The sequence below is a fragment of the Magnolia sinica genome, chromosome 18, assembly GCF_029962835.1.
Source record: "Magnolia sinica isolate HGM2019 chromosome 18, MsV1, whole genome shotgun sequence".
Classification (NCBI taxonomy): Eukaryota; Viridiplantae; Streptophyta; class Magnoliopsida; order Magnoliales; family Magnoliaceae; genus Magnolia; species Magnolia sinica.
This window is the reverse complement of record NC_080590.1, coordinates 22,669,280-22,694,795: the sequence shown is the minus strand read 5'-3', so window position 1 is coordinate 22,694,795 and position 25,516 is coordinate 22,669,280. Positions and strand designations below refer to the sequence as shown.

General features: G+C 39.0%; 1 protein-coding gene across 5 annotated transcripts in view; it reads left to right on the top strand.

Moving 5' to 3' along the window:
- Positions 1 to 25,516, top strand: part of LOC131234044 (uncharacterized) — a 49,645-nt gene that overhangs the window by 17,522 nt on the left and 6,607 nt on the right. For 4 of the 5 annotated variants that reach the window (XM_058231011.1, XM_058231009.1, XM_058231008.1 and 1 more), the window contains 5 exons: positions 5,083 to 5,164; positions 5,268 to 5,444; positions 5,514 to 5,567; positions 15,892 to 15,984; positions 16,064 to 16,129. In XM_058231011.1, coding sequence (XP_058086994.1) covers positions 5,083 to 5,164; positions 5,268 to 5,444; positions 5,514 to 5,567; positions 15,892 to 15,984; positions 16,064 to 16,129 — 472 coding nt within the window. The remainder of the gene's footprint in view (positions 1 to 5,082; positions 5,165 to 5,267; positions 5,445 to 5,513; positions 5,568 to 15,891; positions 15,985 to 16,063; positions 16,130 to 25,516) is intronic. The other variant, XM_058231010.1, reaches the window with a different exon arrangement.

The following is a 25,516-nucleotide window of genomic DNA, read 5'->3' as shown; positions in this document are numbered from 1 at the left end:
ATGATCTGACTGTTCCCCACACAACTATGTAGATTGACTTTGGAATTATTTATAATGAGCTGTTACAGGCACTTTCAAAGTAATTACTCAAACGCTAGGAACAAGTTTTAAAATTTGGTTTAGGAGGGCCGAATTGGCCACTACCAAAACAGGGTCATATTGGCCGATATGGGCCGATGCACCTAATTTCATCTATCTTCTATTCACATCAGATGGATGAGATTTTTAGATCACTGTGATGTTACATATATCCACAACAAAATTTAGATGGTTCAGATGGTGTATTTAAGGGTCACATGTGATAAGGATGAGTTTGGTGTGTTTTGGTAAGTATATGGAGTGCAATTTTAGTAACACCAGGAGTGAGAATGAGGAAATAGTTAAGATTGTTGACCAAGAAGTTTCCCAAAATGACCACTTTCGATATCTTGGGTCAATAATTCATTAGATTGGAGAGATCGAGAAAGATGTTGCCCCCATCCAATTCAACCGGGGTGGAAGAAATGGAGATGTGCCTCTGGAGTTTTATGCAATTGTCATATACCACTATGAAAGAGAAATATTATAGAACGGCTATAAGACCAGCCATGGTTTATGGGATAAAATGTTAGGTAGTTAAGGAACAACATGTTCATGGGATGAGTGTAGTTGAAACGAGGATGTTGAGATGGATGCGTGGCAAGACAAGGATAGAATTAGAAATGAATGCATTCGAGGAAATTTAGGAGTAGCACCAATATGTAGTTAAATGAGGGAAAGTAAACCTAGATGGTTTGGTCATGTGCATCGGAGGCGAAGAATTGTGCCGGTTAGGAATGAGTTGGTAGTTTGTGCAAGTTGAAGCTCTAAAAAGAAAAGGGAAGGCCCAAAAGAACGTGGGTGGAATGGTGACCTCAATTAGTTGGGATAAGTCTTCGATGATGATGATGATGTGAGAAGGATGAGTTACCACCACGGTCCAATTGTCCTGCTTCAACAAACAAGTATCCATGAATCGGAGGTCAGGATCGTTTAGCCAATTTGTTTTTGGGACCGTGACTCAGAATTAGTGTGTTCCACAATTGGACTGTCAAGTTTCGAGCAAATGTATGCAGTGTTCGAAATATCGGTATCGCGCAATGTATTGCACCCTTGGGATACAGATACGTATCGGTTATCGCATAGGATATATCATTTGTATCGCGTAATTTATCGCACTTTTTGGGAAACATGGGAAAACATTGGAAAAGTTTGTTAAATTTTTCAATGAAAATTTAGGGATTATTAAAAAAGACCCTAAAACACACTTTTAAATAATAAAATCTCAAAAAAGAAGTGGACATAATAGGTTTCCTTTGTATAGAGTCCTCGGCTATGCGTTGTTCGATTGAACTAAGACAACTATATTTAGTATCCACCCCGTCCATCCATTTTTTCATATCATTTTAGGACAGCATCCAAAAAATGAAGCAGATCCAATAATCAGGTGGACCATACCATAGGAAACAATGGTGATTGACCATTAGTGGGCCATCGTCGAAACCTTCTTAGGGCCTAAAGTGATGCTTATTTTCATCCAACCTGTTCATAAGATCACAAAGACATGGATGAAGGAAAAGAACAAATATCAGCTTGATCCAAAACTTCTTTGCCCCCAAGGATTTTTCAACGGTAAACGTTCAATTCACACTGTTTTCTGTGGTGTGGTCCACTTGAGCTTTGGATATGATTCATTTTTTGGTAAAATAGATGGATGGAGGATATAAAATACATTAATTACGGTGGCCCCCAAACTCAGTATCCTATAATATCCAATCTGCTTCCCATCACACCGGTGGAAGCGGATTGCGTATTAACTCAGTACGCTTAGCGTACTGAGTAAACTCTGTGGGATCCACCGTGATTTATGTATGTGATCCACCCCGTCCATCCATTTTAACAGTTAATTTCATGTCCCAATCCCAAAAATCAAGTATATCAAAAAATCAAGCGGACCACACTACATGAAATAGTGAGAATTGAGTGTCTACTGATGAAAAATTCTAGGGGGCCACGGAAGTTTTGGATCAAGCTGATATTTTTGTTTTCTCTTCATCCAGGTCTTTGTGATCTCATGAACATGTTGGATGACAAATAAAGATCACTTTGGGCACTTAGAAAGGTTTCAACGGTCGAAATCATTATTTCCACCGTTTCCTATGGTATGGTCCACTTGAGATTTTGATATGCTTCAATTTTTGGCTCAACGTCTAAAATTAGATGAAACAACGGATGGACGGATTGGATAAACCGCATACATTCACGGTGGGCCCAACTAAGTTTACTCAGTACGATAAAAGCGTACGATTCGATTTCCACACTGGCAAGACAATGGACGTGAATTTACGAAGGCTTCCTGCGCAAGGATGCTGGTGGGGCCCACTATAATGTATGTTACAAAACCATTCCGTCTATCCGTTTTGCGAGCTCATTTTAGGATTTTCTACCAAAACTGAGGTGGATACAAAAGTCAAGTGGGTCACACGAGAGGGAAAATTAAGAAAAGAAATTCCTACTGTTGAAACCTTTTTTAGCTCCACCTTGATGTTTATATGCTATCCAAACCGTTTATAAGGTCATTACAAATGGGATGAAGCGAAAACACCGAAAAGATAGCTTGATACAAAACATTTTTGGCCATAAGAATGCTTCAACGGTGCTCATTGAATGCTCACTTTTTCCTCTCGCGTGGCCCACTTGAATGTTGGACACACCTCATTTTTGGTTGCACGTCCTAAAATGAACTTGCAAAACGTATGGACCGGGTGGATTTCTCACAAACATCTTGGTGGGCTCCACCCAGCATCCATGCACAGGAACTTCCAGCAAAAGGCTTTAGCAGGAAATACATGCCCCAATATTGCGCCACTGCTGGGGCTCGAGTAGTACGAACGGTTCAAAGTTTTATGGGCCCCACAATAATGTATTTATTATATCCACACCGTTTAATCATTTGGAAAGATCATTTTAGATTATGAACCCAAAAATGAGTCATATCCAAGGCTCAAGTGGACCACACCACAAATAGCAGTGGGACGGTGATTCTCACTGTTAAAACATTCGTAGGGCCCTCCATAACTTTTTTTTTCCATCGAATTTGTTCATGAGTTCAGACAGACCAGGATGAATAGGAAAAAAAAAATATCATATTGATCTAAAACTTCTGTGACCTCTAAAGGGTTTCAATGATAGACATTCATTCTCCCACAGCTATTTGCAGTGTGGTCCACTTGATCTTTGAATCAGTCTTATTTTTCGGCTCAAGCCTTACGACGAGCTTGAAAAATGGACGAACGGTTTAGATACAACGCATACCTTATGATGGGACCCACAGACCTTGGTGACGTCAACACACCAGTCAGCTCGGTGGTGTGCAATACACTGGCCAACCCAAATTCCATTAAAAAGGGCCCAAACACCCTTTTTTCGACGCAGAGAGGTTTCCGGCAGTCCAGAACTCTAAAAATTCTCCCAAATCGACGATTTCAGCGATGATTTCTCCAGATTTCCGAGAGGATTTCTCCGGATTTCACCCAAATCCAGTCGAAAGTTATCCTCTTAGGCAGATTGAACAGGTAAGAGATTTTGTTTTCTATATTTTTGGAATTTCTGGATGGGATGCGGATGAGATGTTGCCGGAAAATCTGCAATATCAGGCATTATCGTGCGATATATAGGCGATATCTCACGATATTTTGTGATATATCGCACGATAAATGGAAGTTTGGCAATTTTTCTGTATTTTTTTGTATCTATGGACGGTTTTGTATTGCTAACTTCTAATACCGATATTATCGGCTGATTTATCGGCCGATATTATCGATATTACGAACATTGAATGTATGCCACATATGCAATTTCTAAGTGTGTGTCTACCAAGCATCATGCTTAGATGGAGTATCGATTAAATCTCAAGATCCAAATTCATGTGGCAATGCCCACTGTGAGAGGAAATGTGGGAAAACGAAAAGTTACCGGCTGCTGTACAGCCCTTGCTCACTTAAACCGCATCTCATGCACCCAACAACCGCATGAGTGAATACTGAGTCATGCCCCATATTGATTTGTGTGAATCCAATCTGTTCCTTGTGTGTGGCCCACCATGAATATAAAACATCCAAAAAATTAAGCTGATCCAATACTTAGTTGGGTCAAACCAAAGGGAAAAAAAGACCTCCAAATTCTAGTGTTGTGGCTCACTTGAGTTATGGATCATCCAGATATTTTGGGTGAACCTTAATCGTGAGAGTACGTCTCTTATGAAAAATCTTGATAATGTGTATCTTATGAAGGCCTGGTTGTGTATATAGACACAAATGTGGGCCCCAAACGAAGCTAGATATTGTTCAATGGTTGGTGTTCTTTCCCACTATTTCCCCTGTTGTGTACTACTTTTAGATCGTTTTTCGCATAAAATTTGTTCTAATTGCTAATAATTTATGGATGCACCGATGAACGGAATGGATCTTGGATAACCTCCACAGATGGTCCCCACACAGATCCCCTTTAAGCGCAAGCTGCCAAGTAAACTTGGTTGAGACAAGACCCAATTCAGGCCTGCTCGGGTGGGGGGATTGTATCATTACATATCAGGCGATATATACCATTACATATCAGGCGATATGTACCGGTTTTGGACGATACTTCAAACCTGGAGTAGGAACTGTTTGGTGAAAATAAAGCAATGTGTGGATAATTTATTGTTGTCTTCATTTGTGGAAGCCTTAAGAAGCTCTCCAGTCTCTCCTTTTAGTGCTAGTAGCTTGCGTTGATAGCAATCATTACATATCAGGTGAAACATACCATTACATATCAGGCGATATGTAACAGGTTTGGACGATACTTCAAACTTGGAGTAGGAGCTGTTTGTTGAAAATAAAGCAATGTGTTGGTGATTTATTGCTGTCTTCAATTATGGAAGCCTCATGATGCTCTCCGGTTATCCCTTAAGTGTTAGTAGCTTGCCTTGATAGCAAAATGAAAAATTTTGGTAACCTGAATAAACAATTAAAAAGATCAATGCAGTATGATTTCCTGGTGTTTATGTAACTAGTCTGTGTTCAGTGTGAAGATATGGCGGGGAGATGCAGGAGTTTTGATCAGATCTTCAGAGGTGAACTGTACTTCCTTTTCCCTATTGAAGGAGGTATGGTGGTTCTCAGAACATGAAGGGATTGGTTTTATTGAAATAGCTCTTACGGTGGTAATTAACTGACTTCTTACCATTTTCATGTGACCTCTCTTAATAGGTGATTACTGCTGCTTCTGTCCCAGTGTCGGCGCTTTCACTAGCTGTGCCTGTAAATTCACCGGACAAGGTTCTTTTAGCAATTGGGAAAGGATCTGGATCTTTGGAAGTTTGGATTTGCTTTACATCCAGCAGTGCATTCCAATATGCTGGGTCTTACAATGCACATGATCAAGGGGTACGTTTTCTACTAGAGGTATTCCATTACATCAAAATAGTATCTGACATGTTTATGAACTTATCCCAGGTTACAGGCCTTGCTTGGGCTTTTGATGGATGTTGTTTGTACAGCTGCAGCATGGTAATATGAGTTCGATAGTCTCAGATATATATATTTTAAGATATCCGTCATTGTTATGTTATTTTAGATCTCTTTCGTATATTGTCTATGCAACAAGTTACATAGCTTGAAACTTTCGTCATACGCATGTATTTTTTTTTTTCATCTTCATCTGTTATCAAGTTATATATGGACAAAGGATACTTCCAGTTTTTGTGCTCTAATGCTTGATCTCTGTAACTTTGTTTGAACTTGAGTCCAGCTTCTGCCACTAATGTTGTGATCATGCAACCAAATCAAAAAGTGAGAATCTCAATTCTGATACGTACCTTTTTCTTGAAGATCAAACCACAAAGTTTCTTCTCAAATACAATAGAAAATAAAAATAAATGGACTACAGTTGAAAACCAACAACCTACTGGTAGGGCTTTCAATGGGCTGGGCTTCGGCTTGCCAAAATCAAAATTGCCTGATGGCCTAGCCCGAAACAGTTCAAAATCCAGGCTGAGGGCAACCCCAGGCCCGGCCCATTGACAGCACTACCTACAAGCCTCTATGCCAATAATCACAATAATCCCCCACTTATTTTCTACCATAGGCAATACATGCCAAAAGGGACACAATATATGTTATTACCCCCAAAAAACTTTTTTAATAACTATTCATAAATGAGTGATGACATGTTTATATACTTTTCTCAAGCAAAAGAAATCCTAATGTGATCATAACCATCTATTACTTCTATTCCTAACCATCTACGATAATAAATCATTAAAAAGGACCAAAATACCCTTGAATCTATCACACCTACGTAGGCGTTATGTGAATTGGCAATAACTCAAATGGGATCAAAATTGCTTGATATTGGGCTCGTTTGAGAGCAAGGGACCAATTGCATGTCATTCAAACATTATTTAATAAAATAAGTGATGAAAATGCAAAGGAAACTTGTTTCACAAGCCATCACTACTTCAACAATAAAGTGAATAATAAAACGCATGAACTTTTGTAACCACAAAATCCAATTGAACCATTTATTGAGTCCGATCTGTCATTAGACTGTCAATCTGATTTCGATCCCCAGTCAAGCCAATTTGGATGGTTGGATGGTCCAGATCTTGATCAGTGAGCTAATATGACTTAGATGCATCCTTTAATTGATCGTGTATGATCTTGGAAGCATCAACTCCCTTGAATTCATAAAAAGTCATGATCGAGATAGAGTTCATAGCCATTTATCACAACAAACTTGTAATCTGTCTCCTTAGACTTCGGTGGTCGATGATGGTGAAGGTGTTCACATCGGATCAGGATCTTGATCATATGATGGTGTCACATATCACACATTTTCTTCTTATGCTTTGTGTGGTCGGCCATGTTATGGGAATCGACTTACACTTCTTACACAAGAGTGGAATTACAGACCCAATTGGTTCAAACATTGATTGTGGCTTCATTTGCTGCTGTCAATTGGCTTTTGGTTGTTGGGTGTTGTCTTTGTCGCTACTCACATCTGACATGTGCCCTCAAATTGTTTTTGAGATCGGACATAGTGCTGATCTCTCTAGAGTTTGCCAATATGGATGTGACAGGTCATCATCTTGATTGTTGAGTAACCTTCGGTCTCTTCCACTAGATCATTCTTCAATCAATCTTTTGATTTGGTTAGAACTTTTATTTGGCCATTGGTGCATTAACAAATCCATTAGTGTTTCCATCACGTAATCCAATGATGGATTCCTTGTTATGGCCACCTTGCATTGAGATGCTTTCATTTGGAACTTCTTCCTTAAGAGTTTTAGATATTGCTTCTATAGGTTCACTTTTGTTCTTTGCCAATTTTTGCTCTCCCTCTTTGGAAGATCTAAAGGATGACTTGATCTCTTCAAGCATCAGGTTAAATGTGAATCTTTGCCCATTCTTTCTAAATTCATAAGTATTAGTCATTTCATCATGGATGGGTTGATGATGTTGTATCCATGGCCTTCCAAGTACTAGATGACAAAAATCCATGGGAGCCACCTTGAATTGAACATCCTCGGAGTATTTCTCTGCAAAGGAATAAGTTATTAGATGACATTGAGTTGGGTGTTCATCGCACTTGAGAGAATAAGAGTTTTAGATGATGGGGTTGGAGCAAGTTCTTTAATTGGGTAATCGACGTTAGATAATAGGTAAAGGGAGTTTGAGATTCGTAGCGGAGTAAGATGCTGACCTCATTCATAAAAGTTGTGGTAGTCAGAAGATTCGGATGGATTCTTGCTTAGTCACCCAATAGGTAAATGGAACCTTTAGTGTCCCAACTCGGTGGTAAGGTAGTGTCTAAAGCTACCACCATCTTTCATTTGGGTCCAAGGAAGTAGCTCAATGGGACTTGTGGGGTTTATTTTACACATTGGAGGTCTTTCAAATTCTCGAGAAAGAGAGGTTTTGAAAGTGTGATGTTTTGGGAGGTCTATTAATGCAGGGGCATTTTCACACCGGGCTCGAGTCTTGTTTCCACACACGGGGTGGGCAGCCCGTGTGAGGCGGGTGGCTCGTGTGAGGCGGAACCCATGTGATTTAGGGCCCACGAGGGGGGTTCGATCGAGGTCCTAACCCATGAGATGTGGGGCCGGGGCTATGAGATAGAGGGATTGATTCGCCATACTCTAACAATTCGAGCTTTTAGAGCAAGTGGTTAATTGTCTTGCGTCATCTATCTTGCATTGTTGGAGAAGGGCCAGAATCGGACCTAACTTTTGGAATTTGGCTATTACCTTGGATATGAAATTCTCATGTCTATTCCCTTTGATTACAATCTTTAGGGGCTCTATTTTTTAACAGAACCTTGTTCTAAAATGTTTCACCTTGTGGTTTAGAAGTCACTTGCCCTAAAATAACTTCCAAATCATGTATCATCTATTGGAGCATTAATGCGGGGGCATTTCACACCGGGCTCGAGTGGGGTGGCTTGTGGGATGCAGGGGCATCTCGGGGTGGGTGGCTCGCATAACCCATGGATTTGGGGCCTGTGTGAGGCGGAACCCATGGATTTGGGGCTCATGAGGAGGGTTTGACCCAGGACCTAACCCGTGGATTTGGGGCCTGAGCTATGAGATTAAGGGATTAATTCGCCATGCTTTATTAGTTCGACCTTTTAGAGCAAGTGGTTAATTATCCACACTCAGATCCATAGCTCAACTGGCAGACTGAGCGGAGATACCTCGTTTCAATACTTGAGGTCTTGGTATCGATCCCTAGTGGGGGTGGCTAACATGGAGTGTGTGTACTGACATGGGTGTGTACTAACAAGCTAACCTAAAAAAAAAAAAAAAAAAAAAAAAGAAAAAAGAAAAAAGAAAAGTGGTTAATTGTCCTGCATCAAAATGGTATCAGAGAGGGAGGTCTCATGTTCAAGACTCCTCATCGGGGGTGATTAATACGGGGGCATTTCATACCGGGCTCGAGTGGGGTGGCCTGTGGGATGCAGGGGCACACTCAGGGTGGGTGGCCCACAGAACCCATGGATTTGGGGCTCACGAGGAGGGTTCGGCCGAGGACCTAACCCATAGATTTGGGGCTCACGAGGAGGGTTCGGCCGAGGACCTAACCCATAGATTTGGGGCCTGGGCTATGAGATAAAGGAATTAATTCGTCATGCTCTATCAGTTCGAGCTTTTAGAGTAAGTGGTAATTGTCCTGCATCAAGCATGTTCAACATGTCACTTGATTCTAATATTGAGTTTACGCGATGGTCAAGAGCTTATTTTGGATTTTAGGGTTAAAAGTGGGTTTCTTATTTAGGGAAGATGGAAATTTAAGTTGCTGAATTTGAGGATTTTGTCAAATGGGGTGCGCTCTGGTGGTACTCCAGTGGTATCACCGTAAGTTTATGGTGGTACCGGCCGAAATTGGGCCCACATGGTGTACGTATTGAATTCAACCCATAGATCAAAAGTCGCCCCCTCAATACTCCTAGGGCTTGAATATTATCACAATAAAAAACTATGGTGGGTCACATCACATGGTTCAAGGTGGGAAGGAACAACTAGACTTGATTTTAACCAAGACCCATCTAAGTTGTATAACAACAAGGCTTTTGTCATGACCCTCTCTACACATGGCAAATGAAGGGTTTTGGTGGCCTGGATTCCATTTATACAATATGGTGGGCCCCGAATGCAAATCAAGAGTGGTCATCCCGTCTCAACTTGTCTTTGTTCTGTGGCCCACCCAAGTCTCCAATTGGGCTGGTTTTTGGGCAACATGGGTAACGTTGAGGCAATGCATCTGATGGATGATTCAGATGTTGACATGTCGTGAATACATCACTTGAGTCCCACTTTTGCCCAATAACATTGTAGCTTACAATGGTACGGCTACCAATGTTTTAAATATCGATGATATCGGCCAATATATCACACGATATATCTTGTATCCGACCCGTGCGATGCGAAATGCACAGGTAGTGCCGATGTATCCCACATGCTCGATCCGGTGAGTGTTTTCAAATTTCGATCCTTTTTTTTTTTTTCTGTTGAAATTATGTTAAATCAATGTCAAAATGTTATAATTCCTTTGGTTCCTCATGTTTTGCATGAAAAATAATGGAGTTAGAGCTTTGATTTCGATATCCATTGGTTCTTCACGTTCTCCAATTTTTATTTTTATTTTTCCTTCAACCAGCTGCCAATTGAGATTAATTGCAAACTATTTACGAGTATTTGATGAAATAATCATCACATACACTCTAATTTCGAAATTTGAGTGTAGGTGGTTTGGTTTTGGGAAAACTCAAAATTTTTGCAATTTCTCCCAAATTGCTTGTAATGTTGCACTCCAAACATTAAATCAAGCATGTATGGTGTATGATCTACTGATTTGTTAAGTCCTTGTCAATTATCGCAAAATAAAAATTATTATTATTAATTAAAAATTAATAATACAAATATTAAATTTATTTTTATTTTTTAAAATTTCCCTTCAACCAGTTGTCAATTGAGACTAATTTCGAAGTGTTTGATGAAATGATCATCACATACACTCTGAATGTTATGCAATGAATTTGAATATAGTTGCATTAGTTCATTCAGACAATGCATAACTCAGGACCTTATACAAAAGAACTTATTGTGTGCATTTGTTTTTTGAGATGTTATGATTAAAAGTGTGTATTAAGGTCTTTGTTAACAATCCCTAAAGTTTCATTGAAAAGTTCAACAAAGTTCCCAATGTTTCTCAAAAAGTGCAATAAATTATCCGATATAAATGATATATCCCGTGTGATAACCGATGTTTTAAATATTGACGATATCGGCCGATACATACCACGATATATTTTGTATCCCACCTATGCCATACGAAACGCACAGATAGTTCCGATATATCCCCCACATTCGATTCGGTAAGAATTTTTAATTTCCGATCCCTTTTCTTTTTGTTGAAATTATGTTAAATTAGTGTTAAATGGCTACAAATCCATTGGTTCTTCATGTTTTGCATGAAAAATTATAGAGTTGGAGCTTTGATTTCGATATCCATTAGTTCTTCGTGTTCTTCATGTTTTTTTTTTTTGAAAATTTCCTTCAACCAGCTGCCAATTGAGACTAATTTCAAAGTGTTTAGGAGTATTTGATGAAATGATTATCATATACACTCAAATTTTGAAATTTGAGTGTAGGTGGTCCAATTTGAGGAAAATTGGGGAAAATTCGAAATTTCCCCAATTTCTCCCAAATTGCTCGCAATTTTTCACTCCAAACATGAAATCAAGCATGTATAAGGGCTGATCTACTGATTTGTGAAGTCCTTTGTTTTCAAAAAATAAAAATCATTTTAATTAAAAATTATTAAAATATTATATATATTTTTTTCAAAATTTCCCTTCAACCAACTATCAATTAAGACTAATTTCAAAGTATCTAGGAGTGTTTGATGAAATGACCATCACATATGCTCTAAATGTTACGCATTCAATTTGGGTACAGATGCATTAGTTCAGTCACACAGTGCATAACTTAGGACCCTATCTAAAGGTAACCTATTATGTGCACTTCTTTTTTTGAGATGTTATGATTTAAAAGTGTGTTTTAAGGTCTTTTTTAACAATCCCTGAAGTTTCATTGAAAAAAACAACCATTTCCCCAAATTTTCCCATGTTTCCCAACAAGTGCAATAAATTACCCGATACAAATGATATATCCTGTGCAATAACCGATACGTATCTATATCCCAAGGGTGCGATACGTAATGCGATACTAGTATTTCAAACACTGGTGATAACTGATACATATTTGTATCCCAAGGATGCGATACATAGCATGATACCGATATTTCAAACTTTGATTACTACAACCGGAGCACGCCTCTTGACAAATTTGGTGTTGGGGTTGATGGTAAATTCCCAAATTTACAAATTAGGCTTTTAGGGTTGAAAATTTGGGACTTTGGCATGTGATGTCGGGTTGGGAAAATTGAGAAAAATTAGGGTTTTGGGATGTGACAAAATAAAGGGTTTTGGATAAATGAAGTAAGGGAAATGGATAAATCTAGGTATGAGAATTAGGGAATATTGGAGATTTGGGAAATTTTATGGTTAATGGGAATGAATTGCAAAAAAAGGGGGAAAAAAAGAAAGAAAAAGAAAAAGAAAAGAAAACAAATCCAAGGAACGGAACTTGCTCTAATATCAAAGTTAGTGTAATTAAATTGAAAAGGGAGAATCTCTATTCAAATGCGTATTTACGTATTTATGGATTAAAAAATTGCAAAAAAGAACCATATATAATAAGTTTCCATTTAATAGGGGTCTAAAGCATGTGGTGTTATAAAAATAAGTGCAATAGTAACCAATAATCCATCCATCCATCCATCCATGCATGCATACACATATCCATGATCCATCCATCCATCCATGCATGCATACATGTCTAACCATCCATCAATCCATCCATGCATACACACACTCATCCATCCATCCATGCATACTAACATACATTCATCCATCAAGGCATACATCCATACATACACACATACATGATGAATCCATCAATCCATCCAACCATCCATCTTTGCACATATATATACATGCATTTCATGATAAAACCATACATCCATAGAAAAAATAAATTTTCAAATGGAATTTTTTTTTTCGAATAAACAGATTTTATTTTTAAATATTTTTTAAATAAACTAATTTCCATCAAGAAACGGATCCTATTAATCATCAACATACAACTGTAAATAATAAAAAACTAAAACAAAACAGAAATCTAAAAAATAAGTTTAAATTATTTTTTCCATATTAAACAGATTATTTATTTTATTTTTTGAAAATTTAAATGTTAAAAGAAAATTTCAAAAAATTGAGAGATCTACATGAATGGATGGTTCAGCCAACCCTCGTTATCATGTTAAAATTGGGCCTTCAATTACGTAATTTAGGCAAGAAAATGGGGAAAAAAACTGATTTCCCCAATTTCCATAAGATTTCCCCTTTTCTAATCCCTAGCTCTCAAATGTCCGCTCAAATTCATGCAAGAAAAAAAAAAAAAAAACACAGATTTCTACATTTTTTTCATACGTTGGGTGTTCTGGCCCACGGACTATTCAATTTTCGCAACCCGTCATCAGATTCATTACTCTTAACTCCAACAACTAATTAAATAATGAAACCTTGGACTTTTGGAACCATGCAATCCTATCGGACCATTGATTTGGGCCTTGATCTGTCATAAATCTGATGATCTAATCTAGATTCTTGATTAGGTGAATTAGGATGTTTGGGTGGTCCAGATCCTTTGTTGGCCAGCTTGTGTATCCTGGATGCATCATTTGATTGATCGTGCATGGTCCTAGATTTATCTATATATGAGAACTTGCCATATTGGAGAAAGCTACCTGGTTACAGCCTTATAGGCACATGCATTGAATATGGTGGGGATTGGTTCGAATCTTCGAAATCTCATTTACATAGTACAACAAAGATTTGTTACAACTGATCACTATTACCATGTTAGCCATATTTACCCAATGACAACGAAGAAGTTGTGCTGCAATATAGACAGTAAGTGTCACTCTAAATTAAACATAATGGAAGGTCTAGAGTTCAGAAAGCCAAGTTGATCTGGAGCAAGGTATTCAATATCGGTAATGGTGGCTGTAATGGCCACTTTTACCGTTACAAAACTGGCCTTCATTTGGAAAAAGAAAAAGGAAAAAATGCATTGGCCCCGTAACCGATCGTTATGGGCCGTAACATTTTCCATAACCGATCGTTTGGAAGGGTATGTTCTCTGTTAAATCTTTATACCGTTTTCTGGATCAGAAGACTGATTCATCATTAGTGACGCTCTACTCGAAGATTTGGAAATACAAGATCCCTCCAAAAATCGCTGTTTTCGGGTGGTTGGTTGGAAAGAGAAAAGTTCTCACTATTGACAATCTGAAGAAAAGAGGGATGATTCTTCCAAACGTTTGCATCTGCTGCCTATCAAACGAAGAAACGACGGATCATTTGTTTGTTCATTGTACTTATTTCAACTCAGTCTGGGCAACTATTCTATCACATTTTGACACTTCCTGGTCTTTTCCTCGATCCACTGATTCTGTCTTCGCGGCCTGGCATGGAGTCCCCCTGGAGAAGAACAGAGTTGCGGTGTGGCGGTTCTCTCTTCTAGCCGCCTGGTGGGCCATCTGGGAAGAAAGAAATTGGCGCTGTTTCAGAGATGAGGCCCACTCTATTGCCCATGTGATCAACAGAATCCAGCAATTCCTATCCAAATGGACTTGCCAATCTACAACCGTTAGCCACATTCCTCTTATCACCAGCACTCCGACGTTAGGCAGGGTGTAGCTGATTTCCGTGGATTGTTTTTTCCCCTTCTGTCTGTTTCTTAGTTGGGTCTTTTTGTTTCCTACTTGTTTTCTTCTGCTTCTCTTTTTTCTTTGTTTTGTTTTCTTGTTTTTCTTTGCTTCTGGGAGCTTTCAGCTCGCTACCTCAGCGGTCGTTTCCTTCCTTTTCTTTAATGAAATTTTCGTTGCCTTTCAAAAAAAACATTTTCCATAACGGCCATTACGGCCCTGTAATGTCTAACGGTTTCGACCATTACTGTTACATAACCATTTGTGAATACTTTCATTTAGAGGGCACGTCTTAAGGATAGAGGGTTCTTTGGACTCATCATGTATCCAAGACTCCAAGTAATATGATTTGTTGAGGGATCTTATCTTATTTCCCACAACTTGCCTCTAGCTAGAAAAATGAGTGATTTTTTCATCAACTACCTTTGTTTTGACCAATTGATAACATTGTTCCTTTCTTGTCATCTTTATTACTACTAATAAGAGAAGTACAGAGTTATAGATATGACCAATAGTGAGAAGTTGGGAATCTTCGCAAATCATCCTAGATGGCTGTCTATAACAGTTGTTGAATTCTGGTACTCCATGCAACCTTGTATCTACCATGCCCCTACAATGGACTTGCTCCTAGACCCCAGTGTATGAGGCTTGTCTGCCAATATTGTGTAGGCTGCTAAAGAGCTCGCACAACCAGTAGTTACAAAAATCAGCTCAGGATCACAAGCAGCAGGCGAAAGAAGAAAAGGCCATTAGTGGTCCAAAACATGTTGGACTTGCAAAAGTGTCTGCTATGTCTTGTCAAAGATTCTGGTAACTATTATTCGTAAAACAAATCAAACTGTCAGCAATCCTTTTTGCCATTGCCATTCTTGAATATGGGGAGGAATTGGTAAAGAAGTCAAGATGGATTCCACTTTATTTACAATTTTGGTACAATTTTGGTTACCATGAATGCTTAGCTGGATGGACTTGGGACCAATTGACGCCTTTACTAGTTGCTATTTACTTGTGTATCTGAAATTGACAGAGTCGACCTAAAATCAGTTGGGAATCTGTATCTTGTGTGTGTGTTCTGTGCAGTTCTAGTTGACAAATGTATAAATTTCCTGTAGTCTTTTCTTTTGGCACCACATTTAATGGGGTCTTTTCTTCTGTTTGCACATTCAGTATGGATAATTTTGCTTGGCCAACAGATCTTGTCGTATATCACAGATTATGATCCCCACATTTGTCTCTTTTCTAAAGTTCCTTATGTATTGAATGTCAATGGCTACTACCTAATCTCATGTCTTTGTGAATAGAGAAGTTAAAACGAGCCTTTTCTTTCTAAATAAAGGCATTGTTAAGCAGGAATATCTATTAGTCATAGTCTTAATTATTCTCACAGAAGCAGTAATCTCATGTTTGCACCTTTTGAAATGTGACTTTGATAGGGCTATGGAGTTCTTTATTTCAAGACTTATAATTAGTTTGAATACCATTTTCTACTTGCTAATAATAGGATAATTCTATCCGTAGCTGGACTTTACGTGGAACTGCTCTCCATGAAGCGCCTTTTCCTTCAAATTCTCCTAGCCATAAGGGCTCCTCTGATGTAAGATGCAATGCTTCTCATTGTCCTCTTTTTGATATCTTTTTATCATTCTTTGATGGAATGGAAAATCTCCTTTCAGCATCCAAACGCATTTGATTCATGCTTTGGTTTGGCACTATCCCCTGGAAACTTGGTGGCTGCTGTGGTAAGAGCCTTCTTGCAGAAAAAAATTTCTTTTACTTCGATCTTTTGTCATTCACCTCATATATCTCATGCTGATAGGCCACTTCTTGTGGTCCTTGTGTGTTTACTGGCATATTATACCATGATTGGATTGGTTGGTGAAGTCCTAAGACCAAACACTGTTTAGCATTAACCAAGAGCTCTCTCTCTCTCTCTCTCTCTCTCATCCATGCTTTTAGTTCATATTCTATTTATTTTAACATCAACTAAAATATTGTGCAAGAGAATTGATATTTACACCTAGATGAGTGTATTTATCAAAGAGGGTAGATTTAAATAGTAGCTCGTGTAAAGGTATGATTGACATGCTTGTCTATAATAGTTATTGTTATTTATTTGTGTTCCTTCTTTTTCATTACCATGCTAGTAGGACTTGATCTCGGGTCTTCTCACACTGACCAACTCGACACTCAAGCTGGAAGTTGTTTACATTGTTATTATTAGGGAAATGACTGAATGTCCCCAAAATAGCTTTGAGTAATATCAAGACCCTTAGTCCTACTTTCACACCAGAAAACACTCCATGCTTGGAAAACCATCCTAAAACACCCCATAATGTAAGTCCAAATGCTCATGCAATTAGTTTTTGACTAGGATTCTCCAAATACGTATATATTCACAAGTTTGAATAGCTAAGAGAATAATAAGGGAAAAAAGAGGCTGCATCTGTTCCCCAATATGAATCCCTAGTTTAACCCAACAAGCACAGTTTCATCGCCTACATGGAACATGTGCAACCTCGTGCATATCTGTGTGCTACGAGAATAGTGCATGGAGTCCAATAGGGTAGATGGGCTGTCTGGAAGTTTAGGTCAGTCAACTCATCAAGTGGGCCACCCATCTACGGAAACAACGGATGCATTAAAACACTTGCCAACCGTATACTTTCAACTTCCATCTTCACCGTTGGGACCACCTTATATAATATGGGTTGGTGCTCCACATGTCTGCAAGGATGGCATCAGATACCTCCATTGAATGGTGATGGGCCGATCCTAAGAAGTTTTGCTAGTTCCACAAGCAACTTGCCAACGTGGCAAGGGTACAGAGCATCTATTCCATGCTAAAGGAGGGACCCACCCTGCAGATGATCTGGTGCCAAAAAAAAAAAAAAAAAAGTGGACCACCCCTGTATGAAAACAATGGACAGTTCAAAAAAATTGCAAACATCCATATTCAATGCACATGTGTGACTCTGTAATGAGTGAACTGCCTTTTTTTTTTTTTCTTTTTCTTTTGAGATCGTCTTTACTGTGTGGCGCAGCTTGTTCAAGGGCCTTGCTTGTGGGGCTGGTACAACCTCCCATATTGATTGTATATCCATCTAAATGGCCCCTTTTACAACCCAATGAAATTTTCCAAGTTCCATTTCATAATTACTTCCAATAGAAGTTTGAAGGGATATAATAGAAGATGACCTAGTTGACACTCTATTTGAGAAGTTCTTCTCTGACTGTATTATCTCAAAAAATAAAAAATCTTGACTGTATTTCTAAACATTTGGAGCTGCTATGCCAATTGGAAAGTATGAAAATGCTACTGTCGCAGGGTTTTGACTTTTGATTAGATGATTTTCTTTTAACAGTAGTTTTGATCAGATGATGCCTACACAACACTTGCAAAACAAAAATTTTAAGTTGAATCACTTTTTTCCTCCCTGGATTCTGAAAATTCTGAATTCCTAAGTGCAAACAATATGTCTGACAGTCTGAAACTCTCAAATATTAGTGACTGGCTCCAAAAATCTTTTCATCGAAGCTTTGTCTTTGTATAGAGAGGATTAGAAATTGTTCCCTGATGGAATCTGACAAGATTCTGGATGGGTATGCTGAGTGTTTCTAAAACAATTTTGAGACGATCAAATCAATCACAATTGGTAGTTAGCCTATTTGGAGTTGTGATGGAGGTGCATGGAGAAGATCTCTTTGGTGTGTGCATGGCATCCATGGAAAAGAGTTGTGCTGTAGATGCAGCCATGGACAATGGTCCTTTATTCCCAATGCTTGGACCACTTGATGGCCCTTCTACGACATCTCATGAATCCAAACTCACACTTTGATCAATATGTAGTTTTGAGATAAAATGGGAAGAAGAAATCACGTTCTCATGTTACCGAGTGTGTCACATCTATTCAATATATAACTTAGCATCCCTATCAAACCAAAAACCAAAAGACTCATACGTATCATGTATGTATCATGTAGTCCTAGCCAACTAAAACTATGACGCCATGTCTATACGCACTTTAGACACCAAAACCAAAAACAAAGGACTCTTTATGTACTTGAGAGGTATACATGTACCTTAAAGGACTGTAGAAAGTCCTATTTAGTCACTATACCAAAGAGTCGTCATTGGCATTAAGACTTCCAACATCATCCCTTAAATTAGGCTTTTTAAAAACTGACATTTTATTTGTCATCTTCGGTCTTATAGGACCTTTGGTTACTAGCAATATTGAAAACATATCCACATCTTCATCGTTGGATTGTCATATGAATTAATATGCGAACCATATTTGGCAACCTCATCATTTGTGTTAGACTCACATTGTACCAAAATTCTTACCTTGCATGCTTCATCTTTTTCTTTTTTCTTTTTCTTTAAAAAGGATAATGGGAATTTAATAAAGGCCTGCTAGCAAAAACCACCGGGGAGGGGTTGGGGGTTTGCAGACGCCTTCCCATTTTAAAAGATGGAATTGAACCTGTCCAAAAGAAGTCCCTCCTAAGCTTCTCCAATTTAATTCTAACCAAGGATGTATGGGCACTTGAATAGAGGCATATAATAGAGCGGCATGTTGGAAAACACTGCTTTAATGAGAGTTAGCCTCCCTCCCAATAAAAGGTATCAACTCTTCCACCACCTTATCCCAAAGATGCATAGGGGGTTTCCTGATGCACAAAGGGATCCCCCAAATAAGAAGAGGGGCAGGGTGTTCGAAAACGGTTACGTTTCGGCCGTAATGGCCGATACGTAACGGTAACGACCGTGACCGTTACTCGTTATGGGGTCGTAACGGCCACCCGCTCTTTTTTGTGCCCGTAACGGCCGTTACGGTACCGTAACAACTGTTACGGGCCTAAAGAAAATAGGAAAAAATGAAAAAAAAAACCTTTTTTTTTTCTTTCTTTCTTTCCTTCTTCTTCTTCTTGGGCTGCAGTTGCGGCTTCGACTGCGGCCTTGCTATAGCTGCCCCTCTCGTTTTCTCCTTCTTCTCCTTCTTCTCAGGCTGCGGCTGTGGCCCAACTGCAGCTTCCCTTCTCGTTTTATCCTTCCCTCTCGTTTTCCCTTTCTTTCCCTCTCGTTTTCTTCTTCTCTCTCATTTTCCCTTTCTTTCCCTCTCATTTTTTCTTTTTCCTTCTCATTTTTTCTTTACAGCCACGCACCTTATTTGTTTAAATGGTCTGCGGCGCATGCCGCTTAGTGTACTTGCACTGTTTTAGTACATGTGGCCCACCTTGATTTATGTATTGTATTATATATCCATGCCACCCATTAGTTTTTCCTGATCATTTCAAGGTATGGTCCCTAAAATGAAGCAGATCCAGATCTCAAGTGGACCACATAGTAGGATTGAATGCCCACTGTGCACTTGCATTGTTTTAGTGCATGTGGCCCACCTTGATTTATGTGATTTATTATATATCCACCCATCAATTTTTCCTGATCATTTCAAGGCATGGTCCCTAAAATGAAGCAGATCTTGATCTCAAGTGGACCGCACAATAGGATTGAATGCCCACTGTGCACTTGCATTGTTTTAGTGCATGTGGCCCACCTTGATTTATGTGTTGTATTATGTATCCATGCTAGCCATCAGTTTTTCCTGATCATTTCAAGGCATGGTCCCTAAAATGATGCAGATCCAGATCTCAAGTGGACCGCACAGTAGGATTGAATGCCCACTGTTAAAAACTTATTATGGCCCACTGTAATGTTTATTTACCATTGAAACTACTGATAAGGTTGCATGGACCTGGATCAAGGAAAACAAAAGTCACAGATTAAAAAAATAATAATAAAAGTTTTAATTGTGGGAATTCAATCCCTACCGTGTGGTCCACCAAAGATTTGGATTTGCCTCAGTTTTTGGATCATGCCCTAAAATGAGTTGGCAAAAAGGATGGACAACATGGATATACAACAAATGCATCAAGGATTCAAGGTGGGTCCTATGTTCAGGGCGTCATTCACTAGCGGTCCACCTAAGGTTTAAATCTGCCTGTTTTTTTCGATCTTGCTTTAAAGTGAGCTGGCAAAATAGATTGACGACATGGATATACAAATACATTAAGGTGGGCCCCAATTTCAAGGCCTCACCCACTAGTTGTCCACCTTAGATATGGATCTACCTCATTTTTGGACCATGCCTTAAAATGATTTGATAAAACGGATGAATGTCATTGATATACAATGCATACATCGTGGTGGGCCCTATGTACATGACCGTAAAAATTGTCCATGAGGCATACATCGATTCAAAATTAATAAATTAAATGATGGCACTATTGTTGCCATGTTACAATTCCAAAATTAAATTATTTAAATGATTTTCCCCATTAATTTGCGAACACTTGTTTTTCTGAAATAGGATTTTTTGATATTTTTCATTCTTCACTGTTCAATAAATATCCACCAATCCATTAGTAAGATAAGTGCCAATAGATTGCATGAATTTAACGTTGATTTGGGGCATCAAATGGTCCACCAAATCAGCTCTAAATTGACAACACTATTTACTTGAATATAATTTCAATTTTTTTCTTAAGATTTATTGGGAAAAATTATATTAATTTGTTAGATATATGAATTATACAATTGGACATAAAAGTCCCTAGATTGTATGTTGAAATAAAATGTACACAAGTCACAAGGTATGTAATACACCAATACCTACAAATATGAGATATTTTGGTATTAAATTCATTCTAATTAATTCATATTGATATTATATAGTTAGATAATTAAATATAAAAGATCCATAGCCAATACTAGATTGTCAGGTTCATAAATTCATTAGGCAGTCCGATACAACTTCTCACCAAAGAGTGGACCATTACGCCACCATAAACATGTTCCAAATTATAAATGAATGCATATTTAGAATATTTAGAATATTCCGGATTTAATGGACATTTTTCCATAATTTTTTGACGAAAAAAAAATTTACACCATTACGGGACCTGTATCGACCGTTACGGCCCCGTATTGGTCGATACAGGGCGTATCTGTATAGGTAACAGTGGGCACCGTTACGCCCACCTTGCATGCTTCATCTTGCCCTTTGGCTTTAGATAATATAACATCCCGAATTTTCATGGCCAGAGTTTATACTCGTGCCCGAGAAAGCCAGGTGTTAATAATGTATAAATCGGATGCTTTAAAAATCGCACCTTATTATTTTTATTTTTTTCATTTAGATCACATCCAGATACATTCATGAAGGTAATATTCAAGAGAATAAAATCGACTGTATTTATTATTTCATCACAGTAAAAGAATTCAATAAATAATCAAATGTTATCTCAATGGGAGCTTATTACATTTATCGAGTTCGCATCGGAAGTATGAAACTAAATCATAAAACTATATTCTTATTCTTTCAGTATAATCTTTCGTAGAGAGATGGTCCTCTAGGTCTTCGATTTGTACGTCACCTGCATCATTTGTACAGTTGGAGAGGGTCAACGCCCTACTCATAGTGATGGTCATCCTTTAAGATTATCAATAATTTAAGAGATTCATAAAAGTAATGTAAGGGTTTTGATATGTCTCGTACTCCACCACTACGAGGGGTATCAGCATGCGCAAGCAATCTACATGAGATGCATGCCTAGTAAAGTGTGTGCGGCTCATCATACAGTGATCATTACAATGTGGAATACGATTCATAGAAAACCTGGATCACCCAGCATTCTCATACTACAGAGATTCACCAACATGTCTGACGCTATCGTGGATTTATGTGAACACCTCAAGGTGGCACAATACATGAGTCGGATGAATTACGTGATACGATTTGTTCATGTAACGACTATTTACGACATCCAATCTCGGAAGTGATGTAACACGTATTGTGAATTACTTACATTGATTTGTGCACTACCCAAAAATCCATGGAATTACGCGTCGACCAAGAGGGTCTCTACCCAGAGCGCATTACGTCCATGATAAAATATTTGAATCACTTGTTGTGATACCTCTTAACACATCACTTGCACTCATAGAGGGATAAATTGAATTATGGGGATTTTGGAATATCAAGACACATGCCCAAGCCTTAAAGGTACAAGGCTAACAAAATAAAGAGAAGAGTGGCAATGGCCAACTCAGCAAATCGAAAAGTGGCAATGGCCAACTTAACAAAAGGGGAGTAGCAATTGGTAACTCAACAAATAGGAGACTGGCAATGACCAACTCAATAAAGAGAAGAGTGGCAAGGGCTAACTCAACAAATTGATAAAGGCAAGGGGAAGGCTTGTATCCATGGCCCCACGCAATTTCATAAAGATTATTCGTAATTAACATCATACCATAATCCCAAAAGGGCCAGTAATTGTTGATGATAAATTAAACAATTGCAGAGAGAAAATCATAGTAATCATGAAAGCAGGTAAAAGGCAAGAATAATCATATCATCTTAAAATAAGATAAGCTTAAAGGAAAAACCCTCATATAAATTCTGAAAGGCCATGAATGATTAACATCACACCTTAACCACTATTCCCAAAGGATAAATAATTGGTGTTGGTAAATTAAACAAATACAAGGAAGTTCACAGTGTCATGAAAGCATGTAAATGTCAAGGTAATATCATCTCTTAATCAAGTAAGCTTAAAGGATAAAACTCTCACCTCTTAAGATAAATCGCCTTCTAATTGCTAGGGTTGGTGTGTACATACTTTAAGACCGAGATCTAATCATGATTAACACACTTTGTGTTGTTAGATTATAATAGCACATGGTTCGTATAGTTAAGATTAATGACTAGGCCTGGGTCTGTACTGTAGATCTAGGGTCATACAATTCAATGATTTAATTTGAAAACTAGGACTGTTATTATACATGTGGACAACTTACCTCATTCCGTCCCTAGATCTTAGCCTGATAACTCAAATCCAACGACGTTGAGTCGACTCAGTTCAACTTGCCATATAGAACCTGGAGTTGCACTGAAGGGCACACGCCAACTCAACAGATTTTCTTGTCGAGTTGACTTAGCAACAACTCGAGCTCCATCTCTCTCTCTCTCTCTCTCTCTCTCTCTCTCTCTCTTATTTCTCCTTCTTCTCATTATTATTTTTCTTTCTTTCTTTCTTTCTTCTTTCCAGAATTCGTCCAGCAGGGGACTAGGACTCGGCACAACCCGGTTTCACTCAGTGAGTCACACCATCCTCTCAACTTTCCTCTTGATCTCTCCTTTTCCTCTCTCTCTCTCTCTCTCTCTCTCTCTCTCTCTCTCTCTCTCCCTCCCCTTTCTTCTTGGCGTGAAGCTGAACGGTTTCTCTTCCCTTCCTAGCGTCAGGCTTTTATAGCCTTCAGCCCGGCAGAGCAGAGAGTCCAGGTCGAAGACAAATACACCTTCCGCACTTTGTTTCCGCACGAAATTCCATTGCTGTCTTGTGTGGATTTTTGATCTGCAATGCAGTTCATTATTTGGATTCATTTAGAGGGCTGAGAGGGATTTTTTATTTGAAGGATCATTGGATGGACAGCTGTGATCGTCCCCTGTTTTCTTGCGGTCGCAGTTTCCATCGTCGTGCGGTTATTCTTCGTGGGATTTGGCGAAATGCCAATCCTCCACTTCTTTCTTTCCTCCTCCGCAATCCACATCTTTGGGGTTTGGACGGTCCGGATTTGAAGCCTTGATCCACGGTTTGGTCACCTTTCGCAGTGGGAGTTTAGGTGCGGACGGAGCTTTCGTAGTTTGCACAGCTTGTCCAGTCGGTCCGGAAACCTCCAATGAGGGCAATCTTATCTCCGACCCTTCCGACGTCTCTGGTAAGGTCGGAACTCCTTTTTCTCCATCTTGGATGGTTCGGATTGGGAGTTGGTTCTCAGTGTCAGGCGCGTTATGCGTGGGATTTCTTGAAAACGCCTGAGTTTCCTGCTGGCGTTGGTTTGCAGAAGGAGTTAAACTCCGGTTTCGTTTTTGGAGTCGGTGGGGTCCACCTTTGATAACTTTCTAGGTGATCCGCTCCCTTCATCTGTTTTGTACACCACTATTAGGTCGTGAGCCAAAACCTAAGGTGGATCCGATCTTTAAGTGGCCCACTTCGATCGATCGTGGTGTGTTTCTTCCCTCGCCGTGTGTTGAGTTTGGTCGAAGGTGGGGACTGCATTTGCTAAACGGTCTTGATCTTTCAGTTGGTCAATCAAGGTGGGCCACAGACGTTGCAAATGAACACCGTCCGTTTGAATCGCTGCTAGCGGGAAAACGTAGAGGAAATCTCTCTTTTGGAGATTTTCTCGGTCAAAGCCTGTTTGACCGAGCCATGCAATCTATTGCACTTCGGGTGCAAGTCCATAGTGATGTACATGAGGAATCTGTTCCGACCATCTGGTTCCCTAGTCCAAATGGAGTTCTTGGCCAAAGATCAAGCCGATCAAAAGTCCAGGTGGGCCGCGCCTTAGAATTCTTCGACTTTAGCTGCTAATTTCGCCAAGCCGACAATCAGATTCTTTCCAAACCTGATCATTGGCATATTTGACGGTTCATAATCTTATTTAGGGTAGAATCATCAGTCATTTCCGTCGTTCCTTGCCCCTACACCTCAATTGAGAGGGCGACATGGGTTTGAATGGATGAGTTATTTCAAGACGATTCATTGACGGCCCAAGAGTTCTTTAGATGGATCTAATGACCAATTTTGATGATCATATCCATCAACGTACGATGCAAGGCCCAGCTCCAATGATTTGTCTTGAATTTCATAGTTGATCTATAATTCCAACGGTTGGATCTTGTGATCCAGAAGCGAAAGTGCCTCATACTCACTCCTTACTAGTTCTAGGTGTTCTAAAGTCGACATAAGTAGAGATCTAACCACTGATCCTATGTCTAGAGGGTCATATTCATGTTGGAGAATAGGTGTAAGGTTAGGATTGGCTAAATTGGTATCGTACACATGTACGTACTAAGTTAAATTTTATGGTAACACTCGAGAACTTTCAATACTCGGGTATTGAAAAGTTCGGGGTGTTACAGATAATCAGTGGATCCTTGATTCTTTTCATCTTTGGAAATCAACCTTCTTGTATTCACCTTTACTATCACATATCCACCAATGGATTTCGAGTTTGGAATTTCTCCAACCACATCTCATCTTGATACTTCAATATGTGG